The sequence below is a fragment of the Oratosquilla oratoria genome, chromosome 34 (genome assembly GCF_046742065.1).
Source record: "Oratosquilla oratoria isolate Oo_2021 chromosome 34, ASM4674206v1, whole genome shotgun sequence".
In the NCBI taxonomy this organism is placed as follows: domain Eukaryota; kingdom Metazoa; phylum Arthropoda; class Malacostraca; order Stomatopoda; family Squillidae; genus Oratosquilla; species Oratosquilla oratoria.
The window spans coordinates 30,422,295-30,443,742 of NC_134810.1; the positions used below are offsets into that span (position 1 = coordinate 30,422,295).

The 21,448-nt window shown below is 39.6% G+C and overlaps 1 protein-coding gene across 7 annotated transcripts in view; it reads right to left on the reverse strand.

The window, feature by feature from the left end:
- Positions 1–857: 857 nt before the first annotated feature.
- The window catches only part of LOC143018159 (uncharacterized), a 276,494-nt gene continuing 255,903 nt past the window's right edge, over positions 858–21,448 (reverse strand). For 6 of the 7 annotated variants that reach the window (XM_076173309.1, XM_076173306.1, XM_076173308.1 and 3 more), the window contains one exon: positions 858–1,192. In XM_076173309.1, the coding sequence (XP_076029424.1) occupies positions 1,017–1,192 (176 nt within the window). In that variant the 3' untranslated portion in view covers positions 858–1,016. The remainder of the gene's footprint in view (positions 1,193–21,448) is intronic. The other variant, XM_076173312.1, reaches the window with a different exon arrangement.

Consider the following 21,448-nt stretch of genomic DNA (forward strand, 5'->3'; position numbering starts at 1 on the left):
TTCACTGCGAGCAGGGGCTGGTTCCAGCGATTCAGGAAGCGAGCTGGTGGAGTTCACCGATGACACGCTTCAGGGGATTTAAGGGGGAGGATGAGGAGGTGGAGGAGCTAGGTTTGTAAGTCCAGTAAAATGATTTTTTTTACATATATTTTGCTAAGTGTTTGTACTATGTGTATGTGGGAGATGGGCTTATCTTTAAATAAAAGTTAGTTTTTTATTGCAAGTGTTTTTATTTCCAAAAATGTACTGTACAGCAGCTTAAGGTGTTTAATAAACAAAATAAATTAGATATAAATGAAGCCTTTAATATTACTGATTTAGTCTAAGTTTGTGTTTTTTAGAGGTCATAGTGATATTTTGGGGGGGTCTGGGCTGGAGGTCGGTCCATATCCCCCATAATTACAATGTATTCCTATGGGAAAAACAGCATCATGATTCGACAAAACCCAGGTTCGACCAATGATAGACCGCCCCATCCCTGTCGAATTGTGGTGACCCCCTGTATAGGCTTTTATTTACTCATCAAATGCGACTTTCACCCATTTGCAATGCTGGACCAGTAAAGCTTCATTAATGTACTCTGATCAAACATCAATGAAAATAATTCCCCAAGAAACCTAGAAAATAAACAAATATTAAAAATGGAAAACTTTTATGGTACACATAATAAGAATATGCTGTATCAAACCAAATTTCCTATGTTACGTTTAGATATTAATTACTGTATATACTCATATGAAACAACCTCTGAATTTTTTCTTGAACACTGAAAAATCCACTTGAAATGTACAAAAATTTAATATCACATACAAAAATAACTGATGACAAAAATATGGGAAATAAAAAATAAGGAAAAATAATTGCTCATTCCAAGCCACTATGGAAATAATTTCACCAAAATAATTATTGCGCTAGCTGAAATAAGCTGAACTTGCCACAAGACTGAATAGTTTTCTTGTACATGGTTTTACTGGGATCACTTCAACAGCAACCGACTTCATTTTTTTTTTTTTCTTTTAATTTTTCTCTAATAACCCCTCAGCCACCAAAGTATCTACAACATCTGGAATTTCTATCACATAGGTGCAATCCTCTTGTTGACACTTGACTTCAATTAAATGAATACTGCTGGCTGGGAGTGCCTCTGACAATCTTGAGGACAGTTCTTTGCTATATTCCTTCTCCTTTATGCCTGCAATTACAAAAACAAGGATGTCTCAAAACAAGTGATTGAATCACACACTGATATTATTACACTGGTACCACTTCCATTAGCATCTGTCCATCCCCTTTATCTTCCCTCTATCCTACTCATCCTCTGACTTTTCCTTCCAAAATATGTAATCATATATATATATATATATATATATATATATATATATATATATATATATATATATATATATATATATATATATATATATGTATGTATATACACAATACCCGTCTGGGGTATTGGCTGCATGTTATTGTGGCAAAGTAGCATGCAGTTGATACTTTTGGGTTTATATGGGGCGTGCCTACAGACCAGAGCCACACATCATTTTGTCTGTGATAGAGGAAGACTCTGTTCATAGAGAAATAATGACACTATTATCATACTGCGACTGTCCCTCTGTTATGCTGTCCCCCAACCCCTTGTTACTGTACCTGTACCACTTCTCTGAATATTCTTTTCTTTTTCCACCAACCCTGTGGTGGGGGAAAAGAATGCTTCCACCAAGTATTCCTACTTGAGTCATACGAGGCGACAAAAAATGGGACAGGGGATAGGATTAGGAATCCTGCCACCTGTATCCCCCCAATGTGCCTGGGTGTGGTACAGATGAGAGTAAAAGGGAAGAGATAGGCAGTATGTGAGAAGAAAGATGGACATATTAGCATTGAGTGAAACTAAGACGGGGTTTACATGGTCTAATGGTTCATCGAACGCGGTTCGACAGACACATGTGTGAACAGGGTATTTGGTTGTCGAACAACGTGTTCGACAACCAAATACCCTGTTCACACATCACTTCAAACATGTGTCTGTCGAACCACGTTCGATGAACCGTTAGACCGTGTAAACCCCCTCTAAGTTGAAAGGGAGTGTAGTTGGGAGGTTCTCAGGAGTGAAGAGAGGACAAAGGAGAGAAGGGGTGGCTATACTAGTAAGTGAAGAGATAGGTAAATGTGTAGTGGTGTGGAAGGAGGTTTCTTCAACGTTAATGTGGATGAAGGTGAAACTGGGTAGGGAGATTTGGGTTTTTGTAAGTGTATATGGGCCTGGTAGTGAGAAGAGCGTAGAGGAAAGGCAGGCTTTTTGGATGGATTTAAATGAGTGCATAGAGGAATAAGGGAGAAATGTCAATGTAGCTGTATTGGGAGACCTTAATGCTAGGGTAGGAAATGAACCAATAGATGGAGTGATTGGGAAGTATGGAGTTCCAGGAAAAAATTGTAGTGGAGATGTGTCTCAAGAGAGAGTTGATGATAGCAAATACAGTGTTTAGGAAGAAAGTCGAGCATAAGTACCCATGGGAGAAATCAGTGGATGGAAGGGTGGAAGATACAGCATTAATGGACTATACAGTAGTAACCAGGAGTATAGTGGGAGTTAAGGATGTACATGTTCTAAGGGGAGAGAGTGGGGGAATATTAGATTATTTTTTGGTGGAATGTAAGTTGAGACAGTAGGATAGATGGAGAAAGAGGAAAAGGGCAGAAGATAGGAAGGTAGAGTGAACTGCTTATATGAGAAACAAAAGGAAAAGGAGTATAAGAGGAAGCTGAGAGAGGAGTGGGAGGGAGTGAAAAATAAGAGTAGAACTAGGAGTGGAGGAATGGGGATGGTTCAAGGAGGGAGTCATAAGACGTCCAAAGATGGTGTGTGGAACAAGGAGGATGGGAGGAAATAGAAGAAAAGGTAGTGAGTGGTGGGATGAGGAAGCGAAGGGTGTAGAAGAGAACCAGGCTTTTATAGATTGGTTACAAATTAGGAAAAGGGAATCATATGAGAGGTAAAAAGGTGGGACTTTGTCAGGGATGTGTTATGTCACCCTGGCTGTTCAATTTATACATGGATGGAGTGGTGTGAGAGGTGAATACAAGGGTAGAAGGTTGGGGATTGGAGATGGTTAAAAAGAATGGAGAAAAGTGAGAGATAAACCAGTTGTTGTTTGCTGACGACACTGTGCTTGTAGCAGGATCAGAGGAGGGATTGAGGAAGTTAGTGATGGAATTGGGGAAGAGGAGCTATGCTCATGGTGTCCTGCCTTTGTATCTCTCAGTGTCCAGTTAGCTCTTAAATTCATGAGTGGTTTTTGTACACAATATTCTTTTGTCCAGTTTGTTCCAAGTGTCCACCACTCTATGTGGAAAACTGTTCTTCATATCTTTTCTATAACTATGTTTTTTTAGTTTCTTTCCATGTCCTCTTGTGTTTCCCTTGTCCCAGTTTAACAAGTCCTCTCTATCAAGTATTTCTGTGCCCTTCATGATTCTATAGATGGTCAGTAGATCACCTCTCTTCTTTGCTCCAGAGTCAGTAACTCCAATTTAGCCAGTCTCTCTTCATATGACAAGTTTGAAAGTGCAGGGGCTATTTTTGTGGCTGCTCTCTGGATTCTTTCTATTTTCTTTATATTCTTTTTGGTACTGGGTGACCACAATGTCGCTGCATATTCTAGTCTAGGCCTTATCAGTGTAACTAATATTTTTTAGCCATTTCTTCATCCAAATACATAAATGACACTTTTATTGATCTTAGTAAGTTATAGGATTCTCTGACAATTTTGTTTATTGTTTATCATAGGACAAATCTTTTGGGATTACACCCAAATCTTTTTCAGATCCCACTTTCTTTACCTCCTTAGTTCCAATTTAATATTGTCGTGATATTCTATTTTTACTCTTTCCAAACTCCATTATGCTACATTCTTAATATTGAAGTCTAATTCCCATTTCTGACTCCAGTTCCATACTTTATTCAGGTCTTCCTGTAGTGATTGAGATGAAATGCCTGAGAAGAATGATAGGGATTACTAGGCAAGATAGCGTGAGAAATGAGGTGAGAAGGAGAACAGGGGTGGAAAGGGAGTTGGGAGATAGGGTTGATGAAAGAGTATTAGGATGGTTTTGACACATGGAAAGAATGAGTAAAGAAAGATTAGTAAAAGAGGTGTGGAAGGCAGAGGTGGAAGGAGTGAACATGAGGGGGCATCCTAGGATGAGATGGATGGATGGGGTAAAAGGGGCATTGGGAAAGAGGGGAATGTCTGTTGAGGAAGGATGGGAGAGGATAGAAGATAGGGGTGAATGGAGAATGGTTGTGTATGGATGATGCTGTGATGCATGAAGGGGTATGGGTGGGGGATGGGTGGTGAGGGAGTATGTATGAGAAATAAATTGATGCAGCCAGAAATTATTTCTCCCCATCTCCTTTTCTGCACAAGGGGACGGAGAGGGGGGTTAGCCAAATTAATGAAGTGGCCTTGCTGTGCCTTGTGACACTGCTTCTGACCTGGGCAGTGGACAAGATGCAGGGATGACCTGTCATCCAGGAAGTACCAAGATAAGAGGGAGGGAAGAGGGTAGAGGGGAGTGGAGTATGTAGGGGATGGAATGGGTGGGAGTGGTTTCTATGCCTTTGTCTTTTGGCTACCTCCCATGTAAGAGGGAAAAAAGCCTTTGGTATATGTGTATAAAACAAACACCTACCCAACTTATATCTGCTTTCCCTTTACCGTCCTCACCTTACATTCTACATCAACCTTCTTTCCTCTGTAGCTCTTACATGCTTTTCTATTTCTACTCTGTGACTTATCTTCATATGCTCATTTCTTTTCTGCCTCTAATGCCTTCATCTCTATCCCACCAATCATTATCTCTCTTCCATTCCCTCGCATCATCATACCACACACTTTGTGCACTTTATTACTTGCTTCTTGAATTTTCCCTCTACTCCTGTTTTTCTTTAATTCTTCACTACCTCCCATATGTCTCTTGGCTTCACCAGGTATTTTTCTCTTTTTTCTTTTCATTCAATTTGCTCACCTTCAGCACTTCTCTGCCCCTCTCCCTATTCTTCTTCCATTTCACTTCCACTTATAAGTTCCCCTTCTATTAAAGATCTGATCATCCTCTCCTCTCTTCCTTGAATACATTTATGTCCACAACTTATATTTATTTCCTTTTGGGTACTATTACATAGTTCATTAATACTCTTTCACCTACTCTCCCATCTAACACCCTGGCACATTACTGATGTCCCAAAACACAAATTTAAAAAATCTCTTAACATATACTGTATATATATATATATATACATACATATACCAAGGCTTTTTCCCCCTTACAAGGGAGGTAGCCAAAAAGGGAAAGGCATAAAAACACTCCCACCCATTTCATCCCTAAATACACTCCACACCCCTCCCACCCTCCCACCCTCCCTCTCATCTGAGCACCTCCTGGATGACGGGACATCCCTGCACCCTGCCCACCGCCCTGGGTCAGAAGCAGTGTCGCAAGACACAGCACATCCACAGCAAGGCCGCTTCATTTAATCGGCGACACCCCCTCTCCGTCCCCCCTAGCATATAAGGAGAGGACGGGGAGAAATCCCTTCGGGCTGCGTCAAAATTTACTCACACATACTACCCCACCCCCACCCCCCCGCCCATTCCTCCTCATGCAATCACAACATCATCCATATACAACCATTCTCCACTCACCTCTGTCTTCCGTCCTCTCCCTTCCTTCCTCAACAGACATTCCCCTCTTCCCCAAAGCCCCCTTCACCCCATCCATCCACCTCATCCTAGGACATCCCCTCATGTTCACTCCCTCCACATCTGCCTTCCATACCTCTTTTACTAGTCTTTCTTCACTCATTCTTTCCATGTGTCCAAACCATCCTAATATTCTTTCATCAACCCTATCTCCCAAATCCTTTTTCACCCCTGTTCTCCTCCTCACCTCCTCATTTCTCACTCTATCCAGCCTAGTAACCCCCACATTATATATATATATATATATATATATATATATATATATATACACACACACACACACCAAGGGCTTTTTCCCCCTTACAAGGGAGGTAGCCAAAGGGCATAAATCCACTCCCACCTATTTTATCTCCACATACTCCACTCCCTTTTTTCTTGGCTCCTCTTGGATGAAAGGTCATCCTTGCATCTCCCCCATTGCCCTGGGTCAGAAGTAATGCAGCAAAACACAATAAGGCTGGTTCATTTAATTGGCAACACCCCCTCTCTGTCCCCTCATGCAGAAAAAAGAGAAGAGGGGAAGAAATCCCTTCAGGCTGCATCAGAATATCATTCATACTCCCTAACCTCCCCCAATCCCCCACCAACTCCATGCATCACAGCATCATCCATAGATGGTGCTGGAAATCAAAGACATTGATTAAGTTGGAAACATACATGAATTTGAGTCTAGGTATGTTAGAAAATTAGATAATAGGAGATGGGACCCAACTTCATTTTTCACTCTATTTAGCTTAGTAACCCTTATCATTCTTCTCATGCATTTCAGTTCAAACACATTCGAGCTATGAAACCATAAACATATCTTTGTGCTCTGTAGAAGAGGAGGTAGCCAAAAGACAAAGTCATAGAAACCACTCCCACCCATTCCATCCCCTACATACTCCACTACCCTCTACCCTCTTATCTTGGTACTTCCTGGATGATGGGTCATCCCTGCATCTTGTCCACTGCCCCAGGTCAGAAGCAGAGTCGCAAGACACAGCAAGGCCGCTTCATTAATTCGGCAACCCCCCCTCTCTATCCCCTCATGCAGAAAAGGAGAAGACAGGGAGAACCCTTCGGGCTCTGTCAATTTATTTCTCATATATACTCTCTCACCCCCCACCCACTCCCCCTCATGCATCACAGCATCATCCATACACAACCATTCTCCATTCACCCCTATCTTCTATCCTCTCCCATCCTTCCTCAACAGACATTCCCCTCTTTCCCAACGCCCCTTTTACCCCATCCATCCATCTCATCCTAGGATGCCCCCTCATGTTCACTCCTTCCACACCTCTTTTACTAATCTTTCTTCACCCATTCTTTCCACGTGTCAAAACCATCCTAGAAAGGGAAATGAGTAAAAATAGAAAATGGTGGGAGAACGAAGTCATGGACCTAAGGAAAGAATTTGTAGAATTAATGGATTGCTTAGTGCAAGCTAACATTGACATTTCCAACCTAAAATAAACAAACTTAGAACTAAGAACTGAACTTAAGAGACTGTAGGAAGTGCTTATAGGTGAACGTGTCATAAAAGTTGATCAATTTCTTTGGTGAACTTATGTATACTTACTCTATCGGAAAGAGTATTATTGCATACTAAATTGTTTTAGTAACGTATATATTACGTGTAGTTAATTTTTTTTTTTTTTTTTTTTTATGATAGTATCTGTAATCATTGAAGTATCCATAGGCATAGGTAATCAGCCTACTATGTAGGAAATGAAAGATTAGAGTCTTGGGAACAACTTCATTAAGTTAGATTTTTTCCTACTCTCTTTTATTTTTTTTATGATTTTTTTATTTTGAATAGTAGAAACTTCAGTGAAAATCTGGTATGATAAATTAAACAACAAAATTAAGTTACAGTTTCCTTTGTTTTTTTTAATCAAATTAAAGAATTACTCTCTCTCTTTACAAATTCGAAAGAATGAATGAAATCGGACAAAAAGAAACAGAGATATGGCTATTTAAATATACAAAACAAACTTTTCAGGAGAGGCATTTAAATTAAAGGAGCGCACCGGCATTTAAAATCCTTCGGCCGCGTACTCACTCGTGACATTGTCTATTTTTTTACGTTTCCGTTTAAAACTTTAAACAAAACTGAACTGGCTATCGAAAATTTGACTTTATTTAAATATACAGAATATTTTTTCATGCAATGGGGTTGCCAGATGTCGCCAATAATTTATCTATTTCATTTTATATATAAGAACAGAAACGGAATTGAGCTGTAATATTTGGTCGAAGTGTTACAGCCATCATAGAGAATCTTTTGAATACCTGTTGGTAGAAAAAAATATAATACGATCGCATGCATGACTAGTAGGCTAACAGATACGCAACAGGGCGACATCCTTTCTCCTTTAGCTTTGAAGAGATACCGAGATCCTTGTGGTGATTGACGATTAGTGTTGGGCAAGTTGCCAGATATCTCCATATATATTAATTATAGTAAACAAAACAAAATTTTGACTTTATTTCAATATACAGAATGTTTTTCATGCAATGGGGTTGCCAGAGGTTGCCAAAAATTTATCTATTTTATTTTATATATAAGAAAAGAAACGGAATTGAGCTGTAATATTTGGCCAAAGTGTTACCACCATCACAGAGAATCTTTTGAAATGTTTACCTAAAATTCGTTGATTTTCCAGAATTTTTCGTGTTTTCGCGCCCTACAGTCCCTTAAGGTAATGAAAAATTATATAATAGAGGTTAAGTGTGAAAATGAAACAAGGAAAATTAATGATACTACCAGTAGTGAAAACCTAAAAGAGGTAAATATCAAAATACAAGAAATGACTGAAAGAACTGAAGAAAACTTAGGTGAGGAAAGTATGCAAAGATTAAGAAATGGAAGGAAAACTGAGAAAATTAAGAAATTGCATTTAAAGAACTTGTCCAACAACATATGCAGGAAAATGCAGATATCATTAAGTAATTACAGAAAAGGGAAATTGGGTTAGAGATGCAGTGGATAGAAAAAAAAAAAAAAAAAAAAAAAAAAAGGGGTCACATGAAGAATTGTCACCCCCAAAATGCCCACATGAAGAATCGTCACCCAATGAGATCCTACCTGAAGAACTGTCACCCCAGTACGCTGAATATCAACAGTAGAATAAAGAGTACATTAGGTTAGGTTAGGGTTAGGTTAGGGTTAGGTTAAGGTTAGGTTTGGTTAGGTTGAATGAGGGTTATGCTTATTGTTATCAACTTATACAACCAAAGATTCATAAACCCAGGATGGCAAACATGAAGAATTGTTACCCTAGCCCACATGAAGAACTGTGAAAGACTGGGGTGACAATTCTTCAAGTGATCCAAAAAATGTATTGTGGTATATGGGCTAAGACAAAAACATCGTCTGGCGAAGTACACGAGAGAAAAAGAAACAGCAATAGCAATCTTAAAAGAAATTAAGGATGTGGATCGGGAAGTAGAGAAAGACATAGACAATGTGTATAGTATGGGAATTTATTCTAAGGAAAGAAAGTGACCCCTAAAGATAAAGCCAAGATCACAAATGGTAGCAGAAGATATATTAGAAAAAGCAAGTAAGTTGGCAAAGAGTGAACATTACAATAAGATATGGATAAAAATAGAAATGAGTGTTGAGGAATTAGAAAAAGAGAAGACACTAAAAGATTAAGCTAAGGAAAAAAACGCAAGGAATTCTACTGGAGGATACTCGACATGAGACTGAGAAAATGATACATCAGAATCGGTGAAGCAAAAGCAGAGAGGGAAAAAAAAGGAGAAAGAAAAAATTTAAAGTGGCCTATACTAACATTGATGGATTAATTTCAGGACTGGATGAACTAAATGATTACCTGTTAGAAGAAAAACCAGACATAATGGGAATTGTGGAGACAAAATTAAGGGGTTCAATACCACCCATTAATGTTGGACAAGGGTTATACAATTATTGGATTAAAAACAGAAATGAGAAACAGGGAGGAAGAATCATGTTCTTGGCCAAGAAAAACTTGAATGTGATAAATATTACAGAGGGTAAAAGCAATGTAGAACTGCTCATGATCAAGTCAAAGACAAGGACATGAAAAGTAGTTTGTGGTGATTTCTGCACCCCCAAAAACGAGCACTTAGAAAGGGAATGACCATATAAAAATGCCAGAAGATACAAGGCATTCATTAAATGAGATACTAATGGGCGGAGGTAACCTGGTAATTGTGGGGGACTTTAACTGCAGAGAAATTTGTTGGGAGGAAATGACAGTGAAAGGCAGAGAACACTTGTGGGGTATTGTAATTTATTACTGGACATGACCATGAAATATACAATGACACAGTGGGTCAATGAAAACACCAGATACAGAAATAATGAGAAACTATCAAGACTGGATTTAATATTTATGATGAAACCTGAAATTGTGGATAAACCCACTGTCAGGCTTTGGCTTTGCCTGGTGATCCATTAGGACTTACAGATCATGTGGTTCATAGAATTGATCTTCAACCAGGTGCTCATCCTCTTATAGGTTGCCTCACTCTCATCAGCTTGTTGCAGTCCTTGGTTGACATGTTACGTGAAGGTATTGTACAAGAGTCTCACTCTGAGTGGAGCTCACCCCTCCTCCTTGTGCCTAAGAAAGATGGATCTTTTCATCCTGTTATTGATTATAGGTGAATTAAAAAGGTCACCATTCCTGACCATTACCCTTTGCCTGTACTAAGTAATCTTCTTCAGTCCACTGGCACTGGTTATACAGTGTTCACCTTAGACTTGAAAGTGGGTTTTTGGCAGATACCCTTGGAGGAGAAGTCTCGTAAGGTCACGGCCTTCTCTACTCCCAATGAACATTATGAATGGCTTTGTTGCCCCCATGGGGTTGTAGAATTCTCCCTCGACTTGCCAGCACTTGATTAACTCCATTTTTCATGGTCTAATAGGCAACAGACTTTTTTTTTTTTACCAGGATGATTTAATCTTAGTTTCCAAGGATGTGGAGAGCCACTTCACTAAGTTGTCCATGCTCTTGCAACGGTTTGCTGATGCTGGATTGAAACTCAATTTGCCCAAGTGTTCTTTTCTTAAGTCTGTCATACAATTCCTTGGTCATGTTGTTGACAAACATGGTATACATACTACTGATGATGAGGTCAAAGCGGTTAAGGACTTCCCTATACCTAAGTCAGTTGAGCATGAACGTTCCTTCCTTGGTCTGGCAGGGTACTATCATGCATTTATTAGGAATTTTGCTTCAATTGCTTGCCCATTAACATGTCTCCTCAAGAGGGATACTTCCTTCCAATGGCGTGATGTTCATCAGGAAAGTTTTGATGCCTTGAACCTTGCACTTACGCCCCTGTGTTCGCATTGTCAGACTAAAGCCTTCCCTTTACTATTTGTATAGATGCTTCTGGTACAGGTATTGGAGCTGTACTTATGCAACAAGTAGACGGATGTAGACCCCATGTTCTTGCATATGCTAGTTGCATTCTTAACAAGCCTGAGTCACATTACTCTGTTACTCGTTTGAAGGCCTTGGCAGTGGTGTGGGCTTTAAAGCATTTTCATGATATAATTTTTGGAAATCCTATTACAGTCTACACAGACCACACTGCTGTCACTCAACTTTTCCAAGGAAAAAACCTTTCAGGCCGCCTAACCAGATGGTTTCTCATGATTGAGGAATTTAACCCAACCCTTAAGGGGCCCCGCCCCCAGATTTAAGAAAAATTTGAGGGGAAAAAAAAAAAAAAAAAAAAAAAAAAAAAAAAATTATTGCATAAATACATAGTAGGGATCTTGCTCTAGATGCTGGTAAAGTGATTTTATCATACCGCCATTTTTAAAGGGTTTAAAGGGCCTACCCTCCCTCCCCCCGGCAGCCACATGCTGCGCACGACCATTGTTTACATACGTTTTGACCATATTTTATTCTATTTTTTTGCGTTTGATGCACTCATAAAGTTTTCTCTTACGTCTGGCATGCACGTGAGTATGTGGTGTGAGGAAGTTCAGCCTGCATGACTGGCAGTGGCCTGAGCCTTACAAAGTAATGGACATGTACACGTTAGCTTGCTGCGTTCACTAATTTGCCGTGTGAAATTCACATCTATTTTTCAGTGAAGAGATATTTGAAGATATTAGCCATGCCTAAGCTATCCAAACAAAAGGCACACTTGCAGAAGATAAAAACGTCTACATTAGCAACTCAAGGGGAGAAAGAAAGAACACCAGCATCAACTTTGTTATCACCACCTCCACCACCACCACTAGTACTCCCTCCAGCAGCTCTCTCCCTGCCATCTACATCCACATCCTCAGCACCTGATCCTCTGTCCTCTACACCTATATCAGACACGTTGTCTCTACACAAACAACTGTTTGCTAACAAGTGGCTACAAGGATGCCTCCTTGTTGCAACACCTTGGGTTTAGAGTCTCAAACCTCACAGTGATGTCCCTGATGCAGCAAGAGCCTGTTCCAACACCAGAAAGGAAACCCAAGAAAAGAAAGAGAGCTGAATCCCAGCAATCAGACTACCTTGCTGGGTCATTCTAGACCAAGAACTCAAACTTTGCAAAAAAGAGTGAGGTGGCGGCTTATGAGACCCTCACTTTGAGTGAATAATATCCTACACTGTAGGAGGGTACAAAGTGCCTGACTTACTTGAAAGATGCAAAATCATCATGAAAATACAATGGAACCTGTTTTCAATGGGTCTTAGGAGGTCCAATGTAAAATTTAGTCAAACTAAGAAAAAACAAATTTAACACTCTTTTCTGAAAAATGTAAGTTTTTGATACACAAAGTCTATCTCCTCCCTCAATTTTCAACAAATTTTTACATATGAGGTCTCTATTAATAGCTAGATAAATGAAAAAATGAAATAGAGAGTTTTTTTGCATATGTTAAATAGAATTTTTTTAATAACGTGTCAGTCAAATTTTGCATTTTTTTCGATAATTTTTTTATATATTTTTTTCTCGGTGTTAAACAAAGATATTAAAAAAAAACTTTCTATTTTGTTTTTTTAAATATGTAGAAGATTCTTTTGCTGTAAAATGGAAGACATCGAATAAAAATTGTAAGAGATAGATAGATTTGAAAGCCCAAAAATATAGTATTTTTTACGTTTTTTATTAAGAAATAAAAAACTACTAGTCAGATCTGAATAAAACTCAAGCTGTGAAGGTTTCCTCAGACCTAGATATCACACAGAAAAAATCAGCAAGATCCTTCAGAAAAAAAGATTTTGGGCGGGGGGTCCCCAAGCATATTCCAGGGTGTGCAAACAATGTTGCTGATGCACTTTCACATAATATCCCTGTTGCTGCTGTTACAGTAATTGACAACTTCTCTTTGAAGGATCTAGCCAAAGCTCAGCATGAGGACCCTGTTTGGTCTGCTGTTATTTATGCTTTGGAGTCTGGTGATGATACTTGTTCCCCTGTCCCAATTTTCCTTGCAGGACAAGGTTCTCATTCATAATGTGGAAGTGTTTGAGTAGGATGTGGCACAACTAGTGATCCCTGACTCCCTAGTTCCTGTTGTTCAGTCCCTTGCTCATGATGACCCTCAGGCTGGTCATCCAGGTTGTGACAAAAATCTGGCTATGGCACATAAGTATTATTGGCCAAAAATGTGACTAGACATCACCTCTCATGTAGCCCAGTGTAGCTCTTGTACCCAGAACAAAGGTTCTATGCACACTGCTCCCATATTAGAGTATCCTACTCCTTCTCACACTTTTTAGACTATGGCTATAGACCTTTTACAACTGCCTTGTAGTACTCAAGGTTCTGTGTAGTCCTTGTGTGTGGGGGCCACTTTAGTAGTTTTGTAATATTGGCTCCCATATATAGCAAGTCTGCTCCAGTAGTAGCCCATGCTTTAGTTTCTAATGTTTTTTTTTTTTTGTCCATACACTACTTCTTCAGTGCTCCTTAGTGACAATGGGTCGGAATTAAAGAATAAGATTTTAGCGAGCATTTGTGAGCATTATGGCATCACTCAAACATTTCGTGACTGCTTATCATCCTGTGTCCAATGGTCTTGTGGAGAGGATGAATAGGAATATTTTAGATGTACTCAGGCATATTGCTAGTAGCTTTCATGAATCTTGAGAGGATTGGCTTCCCCATGTCAGTGCTTGTATTAACAGCACTATCAATGTCTCTACAGGCAAGACACCTCATTATATTATTTATGGAATGGAAAAAATTATTCCCTTATGTGCTTGATAGTCCTACTTGTACCCTCTACAATATGGAAGACTATAGTCAACTCCAATGTCACACTTTGCATTCTATTTATAGTTTCTGTAAGAGACGAACTTGATGTCTCCAAAGCCAAGATGTTGAAAAACCAGCATCTGTGGGTTAAGCCTGTCAACATCAGCATTGGTGATCATGTATATAAAAGCATGCCTGACCACCAATCTAAGCTCAACGGTAGATTTGCAGGCCCCTTTTTGGTGACTGAACAGTTACATCCTAATAAGTTCAGGGTCTTTGATCATTCACAGGGACTGTGTGAAATGTTACACGTGCATTTACCCAACCTCCCCCAAGGCCCCCTGTACAAACTATGCCTTGTGTATCTACCACTCATAATTATCATCTCCAGACAAGGGGTCCTTTGTCTGCTTATACTGTATTTGTGTATTGCTTATGATGTATCCATATATTATTCTTTGAAATGTTTAACTTTTTTGTGTCCATTTCTTAGGTATAATGTGTAACTATTGTTTAGCTATTAAGCATAATGTCCCAGACATCTGGCAATTGCTGTTTTTCTTGTGTTTAACTGGCGCCAATTCTTATATTTCTTTATATGTTTGAATGCAGTTCTTATATTTGTGTGTTTGAATGCAGTTCTTATATTTCTTTATGTGTTTGTATGTGGTTCTCATGTATCTTTATATGTTGCATTATTTTTTTGTATGTACATTACCCCCATCTGGGGTATTGGCTGCATGTTTGTGATAAAGTAGCATGCACTTGATACTTTAGGGTCTATATGGGGCACTCCTGCAGACCAGAGCCACACATCATTTTGTCTGTGATAGAGGACTCTGTTCACAGAGAAATTATGACACTTTTATTATACTGCGACTGTCCCTTCATTATGCTGTCCCCCAACCCATTGTTACTATCCTGTACCACTTCTCTGAATAGTCATTTTTTTTTTTTTTTTTTTTTTTTTTTGCCTACCCTGTGGTGGGGGATAGAATGCTGCCACCAAGTATTCACACTTGAATCGTAAGAGGCAAGAAAAATGGGATGGGGATTAGGATTGGCATCCTTCTCCCTGTAGCCCCACAGGGGACATTCCTAAAAAAAAAGTAAAGGCATAAGAGGGTCTAGGAGTTTTCTAACCACTACCCTAAAGTTTGGGTCTTTTAATGTGTGTGGATGTGGTACAGATGAGAGTAAAGGGGAAGAGATAGGCAGTATGTTTGTGAGAAGAAAGATGGATGTGTTGGCTTTGAATGAAACTAAGTTGAGAGGGAGGGGCACGTGTGAGTTTGGGAGTGTAGTTGGGAGGTTCTCAGGGGTGAAGAGAGGATGAGGAAGAGAAGGGGTGGCTATACTAGTAAGTGAAGAGATAGGTAAATGTGCAGTAGAGTGGAATGAAGTTTCTTCAAGGTTAATGTGGATGAAGTTGAAACTGACAAAAGGGGATGTGGGTTTTTGTAAGTGTATATGGACCTTGTAGTGAGAAAAATGTAGAAGGGAGGTTTTTTGGATAGATTTAAATGAATGCATAGAGGAATTAGGGAGAAACGTCAATGTAGTAGTATTGGGAGACCTTAATGCTAGGGTAGGAAATGAACCAATAGATGGAGTGGTTGGGAAGTGTGGAGTTCTAGGAAAGAATTGTTGTGGAGAGTTGATGGTGGAGATGTGTCTATAGAGTTGATGATAGCAAATACAGTGTTTAGGAAGAAAGTCAAGCATAATTACACATGGGAGAGGTTGGTGGATGGAAGGGTGGTAGAGAGTTAATGGACTTTATAGTGGTAGATAGGAGTATAAGAGGAAGAATTAAGGATGTACATGTTCTAAGGGGAGAGAGTGTGGGCATATCACATCGTTTTTAGGAAGGTAAGTTGAGAGTGGAGGATAAATGGAGAAAGAGGAAAAGGACAAAAGGTAGGGACGTGCTTAGAGTGAACTGCTTAAATGAGAAAGAAAAGGAGTATAAGAAGCTGAGAGAGAAGTGGGAGGGAATGAAGGACAGAGTAGAACTAGGAGTGGAGGAGGAATGGGGATGGTTCAAGGAGGGTGTCATAAGGTGTGCAAAGATGGTGTGTGGAACAAGGAGTATGGGAGGAAATAGAAGGAAGGGTAGTGAGTGGTGGGATGAGGAAGCAAAGAAGGTTGTAAAAGAGAAGTGAGCTTTCATAGATTGGTTACAAAATAGGATGAGGGAATCATATGAGTGGTACAAAGAAAAGCGAAGAGAAGCAAAGCACAAGATAAAGGTGGCAAACAGGAGAGCAGATGTGAAGTGGGGTAAGAGTATGACAGAAAATTTTGAAAGTAATAAAAAGATGTTTTGGAAAGAAATTAAGAGAGGAAGAGGAGGCGAATCAAGTAGGGAAGAAAAGGTAAAAGGTGCAAATGGAGAGATGACAATGCAAGAGAAGGAAGTGGGAGGAAGATGGGCAGAGTATTTTAGGAAGTTGCTAAATATGAAGGAGGATAGGGAGGGAAAGGTAGTTGCAGTGGGAAGTGCTAAGAAAATGACTGTGATAAGTGAGGAAAATGGAAAAGAAATAAGGAAGGATGAAGTGAAGGCAGTTAAGATGATGAGAGCAGGTAAAGCACCTGGTCTGGATGGATGTCATGCAGAATGTCTGAAAAAGGAGGTACAGTTATGGTGGACTGGCTGGTGAGGTTTATGAATGTTTGTTTAAGACAGGGTAGAGTGCCGGAGGACTGGAGGAGTACCTGTATATTTCCACTTTACAAGGGGACAAGTGTGATTATAGTAGTTTCAGAGGGATCAGCTTCCTCAGTGTAGTTAGGAAGGCTTATGAGAGGGTCTTGTTTGAGAGGATTAGGAGAGGAAAAAAGGGAGTGATTGGTGAGGAACATTGTGGGTTTAGGACAGGTAGAGGTTGTGTAGATCAGATTTTGTGGTAAGACAGATTTGTGAGAAAGCTTTAGGTAAAAGGGTGTTTTTTGGGCTTTTATGGATTTGGAAAAGGCTTATGATAGGGTAGACAGGAAGGCACTTTGGGAGGTTTTGCAGATACACTGGATAGGAGGAAAGCTTTTAGGAGCTGTCAAGAGTTTTTACGAGAGTAGTAGAGCATGTATCAGGATTTGAAATGGAGAGAGAGAGTGGTTTGAGGTAAGGTGGGACTTCATCAGGGGTGTGTCATGTCACCCTGGCTAATCAATTTATACATAAATGGGGTGCAAGAGGTAAATGCATGAGTAGTGGGTTTGGGATTGGAGATGGTTAAAGAAAATAAAGGTGGAAGATAAGCCAGCTGTTGTTTGTGGATGACTCTGTGCTTGTGGCAGGATCAGAGGAGGGATTGAGGAAGTTGGTGACAGTTTGGGAGTGTGTATGAAAGAAGAAATTTGAAGATAAATGTGAGTAAAAGTAAGGTGATGAGATGTATAAGGGGTGAAAGTGGCAGCAGACTGGAAGTCAGTATTAAGGGAGAGATACTAGAGAAAGTGGATATTTTTAGATACTTGGGTGCAAATGTGGTAGGAAAGGGAGGAGTGGAAGTGGAGGTAAAATGTAGATTGAGAGAAGCGAGTAAATGGCTTGGTGGATTAAAAAGTGTAATGAGAAATAGACATTTGGGAATGGATGGTAAGAGGAGATTATATGAAGGAGTGATTGTGCCAACAGCAGTGTATAGGGCAGAAACATGGAATATAAGAGAGGAAGAAAAAAAGGGGTTTGAATGTGTTTGTGATGAGGTGTATGAGATGTATGATAGGGGTTACTAGGCTGGATAAGTGAGAAATGAGGTGAGGAGGAGAACGGGGGTGGAAAGGGAGTTGGGAGATAGAGTTGATGAAAGAGTATTGGGATGCTTTGGGCACATGGAGAGAATGAGAGAAGAAAGACGAGTAAAAGAGGTGTGGAAGGCAGATGTGGAAGGAGTGAACATGAGGGGGCAACCTACTAAGTATTTCAGCGGCTTTGACCCATCGTTTTTCGCTCATATTTCTGAAATAATCATTCACATCAGCATGGTATATTAGCACAGCCTAATTCACACCCGGCCATAATTTTTTACATTATAGTGTATTCACAAGTGTATTTAATTACGGTGTTTACTCTTGATATTGTGTGTGTCGTAGCCGACACCCGTGAAGTAAATCGAACAAGTGATGTTGGGATACACGAGGTAGTTTGTGATGACGTCACGACTTCACCTGTTCGATTTACTTCACGGGTGTCGGCTACGACACACTTAATATCAAGAGTAAACGCCGTAATTAAATACACTTGTAAATGCACTCTAACATCAAAAATTATGGCCGGGTGTGAATTAGGCTGTGCTAATATATCATACTGATGTGAATGGTTATTTCGGAAATATGAGCGAAAAACGATGGGTCAAAGACGCTGAAATACTTAGTAGGATGAGATGTATGGATGGGGTAAAAGGGTCTTTCTGGAAGAGGGGAATGTGTGTTGAGGAAGGACAAGAGAGGACAGAAGACAGGGGTGAATGGAGAGTGGTTGTATATGGATGATGATATGATCCATGAGGTGCAATGGGTGGGGGTTGGAGGGAGAGGAAGTATGTGTGAGAATAATTTGATGCAGCTAGAAGAGATTTCTCCCCCTCTTCTCCTTTTCTGCATGAGGGGACAGAGAGGGTTTTTTTTCTTTTGCTAATTTAATGAAGTGGCCTTGCTGTGGATGTGCTGTGTTTTGCAACACTGCTTCTGACCCAGGGCAGTGGATGAGATGCAGGTTGATTGATTTATGAAATTTTTGGCTTGAAGACCAAGCACCGGAGCCGGTAGGCCATTCAGCACATATTTATCTTACATTAATAGATAAAAATTCAAGTAAAACAGTGAAAACAATAAGCACTCACAAAAACACATCAGAACAAGATACACTCACAAGCAATCATATAAACAATTTCAAATTTCATAAAATAAATTGATGTCTTTAAAAACTTTATAACATTCTTCACATGAGCTTCCTCCCCTAAAATTTCTTTAAAAGATAAATTTGTTAAAAAGTTTGCCCTGCGCTTATTAGAATATGCAAGGCACTGAATTAAAATGTGTTTTATTGTAAAAACAACTTGGCGAGTGGGACATTGGGGGGCCAGCCTTTCTGCTCAACTTGTCATCAAAAATTTATGGGTAATGTAGGAATGGCAAATTCTTAATCTTGTTAAAACAATACTTGACCTTCTGTCCAAAGAAGGACACTTCCAAGGGTTCACCAAGGGGTGAATCTCTTTTAACTTGTAACTGCCGTCCAGCCTTGTCCATTGTTCTTCCCACTTCTCCATTGCATAACAATGAATTACTTGTTTGAAGTCTGTATGTGAGATTTTTTGGTCTGTTATATGGCTGAGCCTAGTAGCGGCTTTGGCTGCAGCATTGGCCTGTTCATTTCCAGTGATACCCACATGGGATGGCACCCAGCAAAAGTTTACTTTTATTTTCTTTCGGTTATTAATAAGAATCAACCAGTCCTGTATTTCTTGGACTAAAAAGTGAAGAGGCAAAAATGTATTTAGAGAGGATAGAATGCTCATGCAGTCTGTAAAAATAACATTCTTATTGGATGGAACAGAATTAAAAACAAATTTGAGGGCGTTGCTGACTGCCAGCAGTTCAGCAGTAAAAACAGAGCTAAAATCAGGCAACTTTCTCTTTAAAACTGTGCTATCAGATACAACAACACAACCAACACCATCTTGGGATTTTGATCCATCTGTATAAATAAAAATTGAATCAGCATGTACTGATAAACATTCTAAAAATGTACTTTTTAGCTCTACAGCAGTTCTATTTTTCTTGTTTTTACGAGGACAAATTACAGTGGGGCATCGGTTCCAAGGAGGGAATTTGGGAGGCATGATCTCAGCAATTGTAATAGGAACAAGTCCTACCTCCTCTGCCCTAACTTCACATCTCACTTCTAAGGGTTTCAGGAGAGTACTTTTTCTTGGAGCTCTGTCAACCGGCTGCTTTGCATATTTGAAGTTTGGATTCTGTTTTGATGTCAAGACACGAGATATATATCTAAGGCTTAATTCCTCCCTGCATATATAGAGGGGAGGAATTCCTGCGTCCACATACAAGCTATCCACTGGAGATGTTCTATAAGCTCCCGAACAGATCCGCAAAGCCATATTGTGGACTACATCAAGCTTCTTTAATAAAGTTTTACATGCCGATCCATAAATTTGACATCCATAATCCATTTTGCTAAGGTACAATGTTTGGTAAAGCCTTATTAGAGTTATACGATCTGCTCCCCAGTTGAAGCGAGACACTACCTTTAGTATATTAAGTCACTGTTTAACAGTGCATATAACCTCGTTTATGTGATGAGTGAATGTCAACCTTTTGTCCAAAACCAGACCCTGGTATTTTACTTGATCTTCATATGGTAATATGACACCCTCTAAGAATAATGTTGGTATCTCTTCCTTGCGTCTTAGTCTGGAAAACCTAATGGCTTTTGTTTTTTCAGCAGAGAATCTGAAGCCCCTGCAATTAGCCCATGCTGTTGCTTAGTTAATAACCTCTTGAATCTTTTGGCCTGTTCCTAATGTTGTCGATTTGATGCACACAATAGCGAAGTCATCAGCATAAGCCAATCCATGAACTCCTGCAGGAACTTCTTCTAACAAACTATTAATGGCTATGCTGAAGAGTGTAGGACTCAGAACACTTCCTTGGGGAATCCCTTCCTCTTGAAGATATGCACAAGAGAAAGAAGAGTCCACTCGGACTTTTAGATAACGGTCAGACAAGAAATCCTTTAAACAATTGAACATATTACCCCCGATACCCCACTCTGCAACTTGCTTCAGAATCCCTCCCCAACAGGTAGTATCATAGGCATTTTTCAAGTCAACAAACACAGCAATGTTCGAGTTCTGAATTGCAAAGGCATTCTCAATCTCACGAGTGATAAAAAGTAAGGGGTCTAGAGTGCACTTATTTCTTCTAAATCCAAACTGTCTGTTAGATAGGAGATTTTTAGATTCCAAAAACCAAATTAAACACATATTAACCATTCTTTCATAGATCTTACAAATGCAGCTAGTGAGAGCAATAGGTCTGTAACTTTGTGGGTCATGAGAGTCTTTTCCTGCCTTTAAGATTCCTATGATAATTGAAGTCTTCCAAGATTTAGGAGATCCAGAAGACCAAAATTTGTTCAGCACATTTAAAAGGAATTTCTTCGACGATATGGATAAATGAGCAACCACGGAATAAAGAATGTCATCCTCTCCAGGAGAGGTTGGGGAGGATAAAGATAAAGCATGATCCATTTCATCCAAGGTGAAAAGAAGATTATATGCCTCCGAGTTCGTATTGGTAGGAGGAATAATCGTGGTCTTGGCTCTAATTCTTCTGAAATCATGCGAGTAATGTAGTGGACTTGAAATATCAGCATAATGGCTTCCAAAAGCCTCTGCTACTTCTCTTGTATCTGATATAAAAGAGTCATTTATCTTGAGAATGGGCAA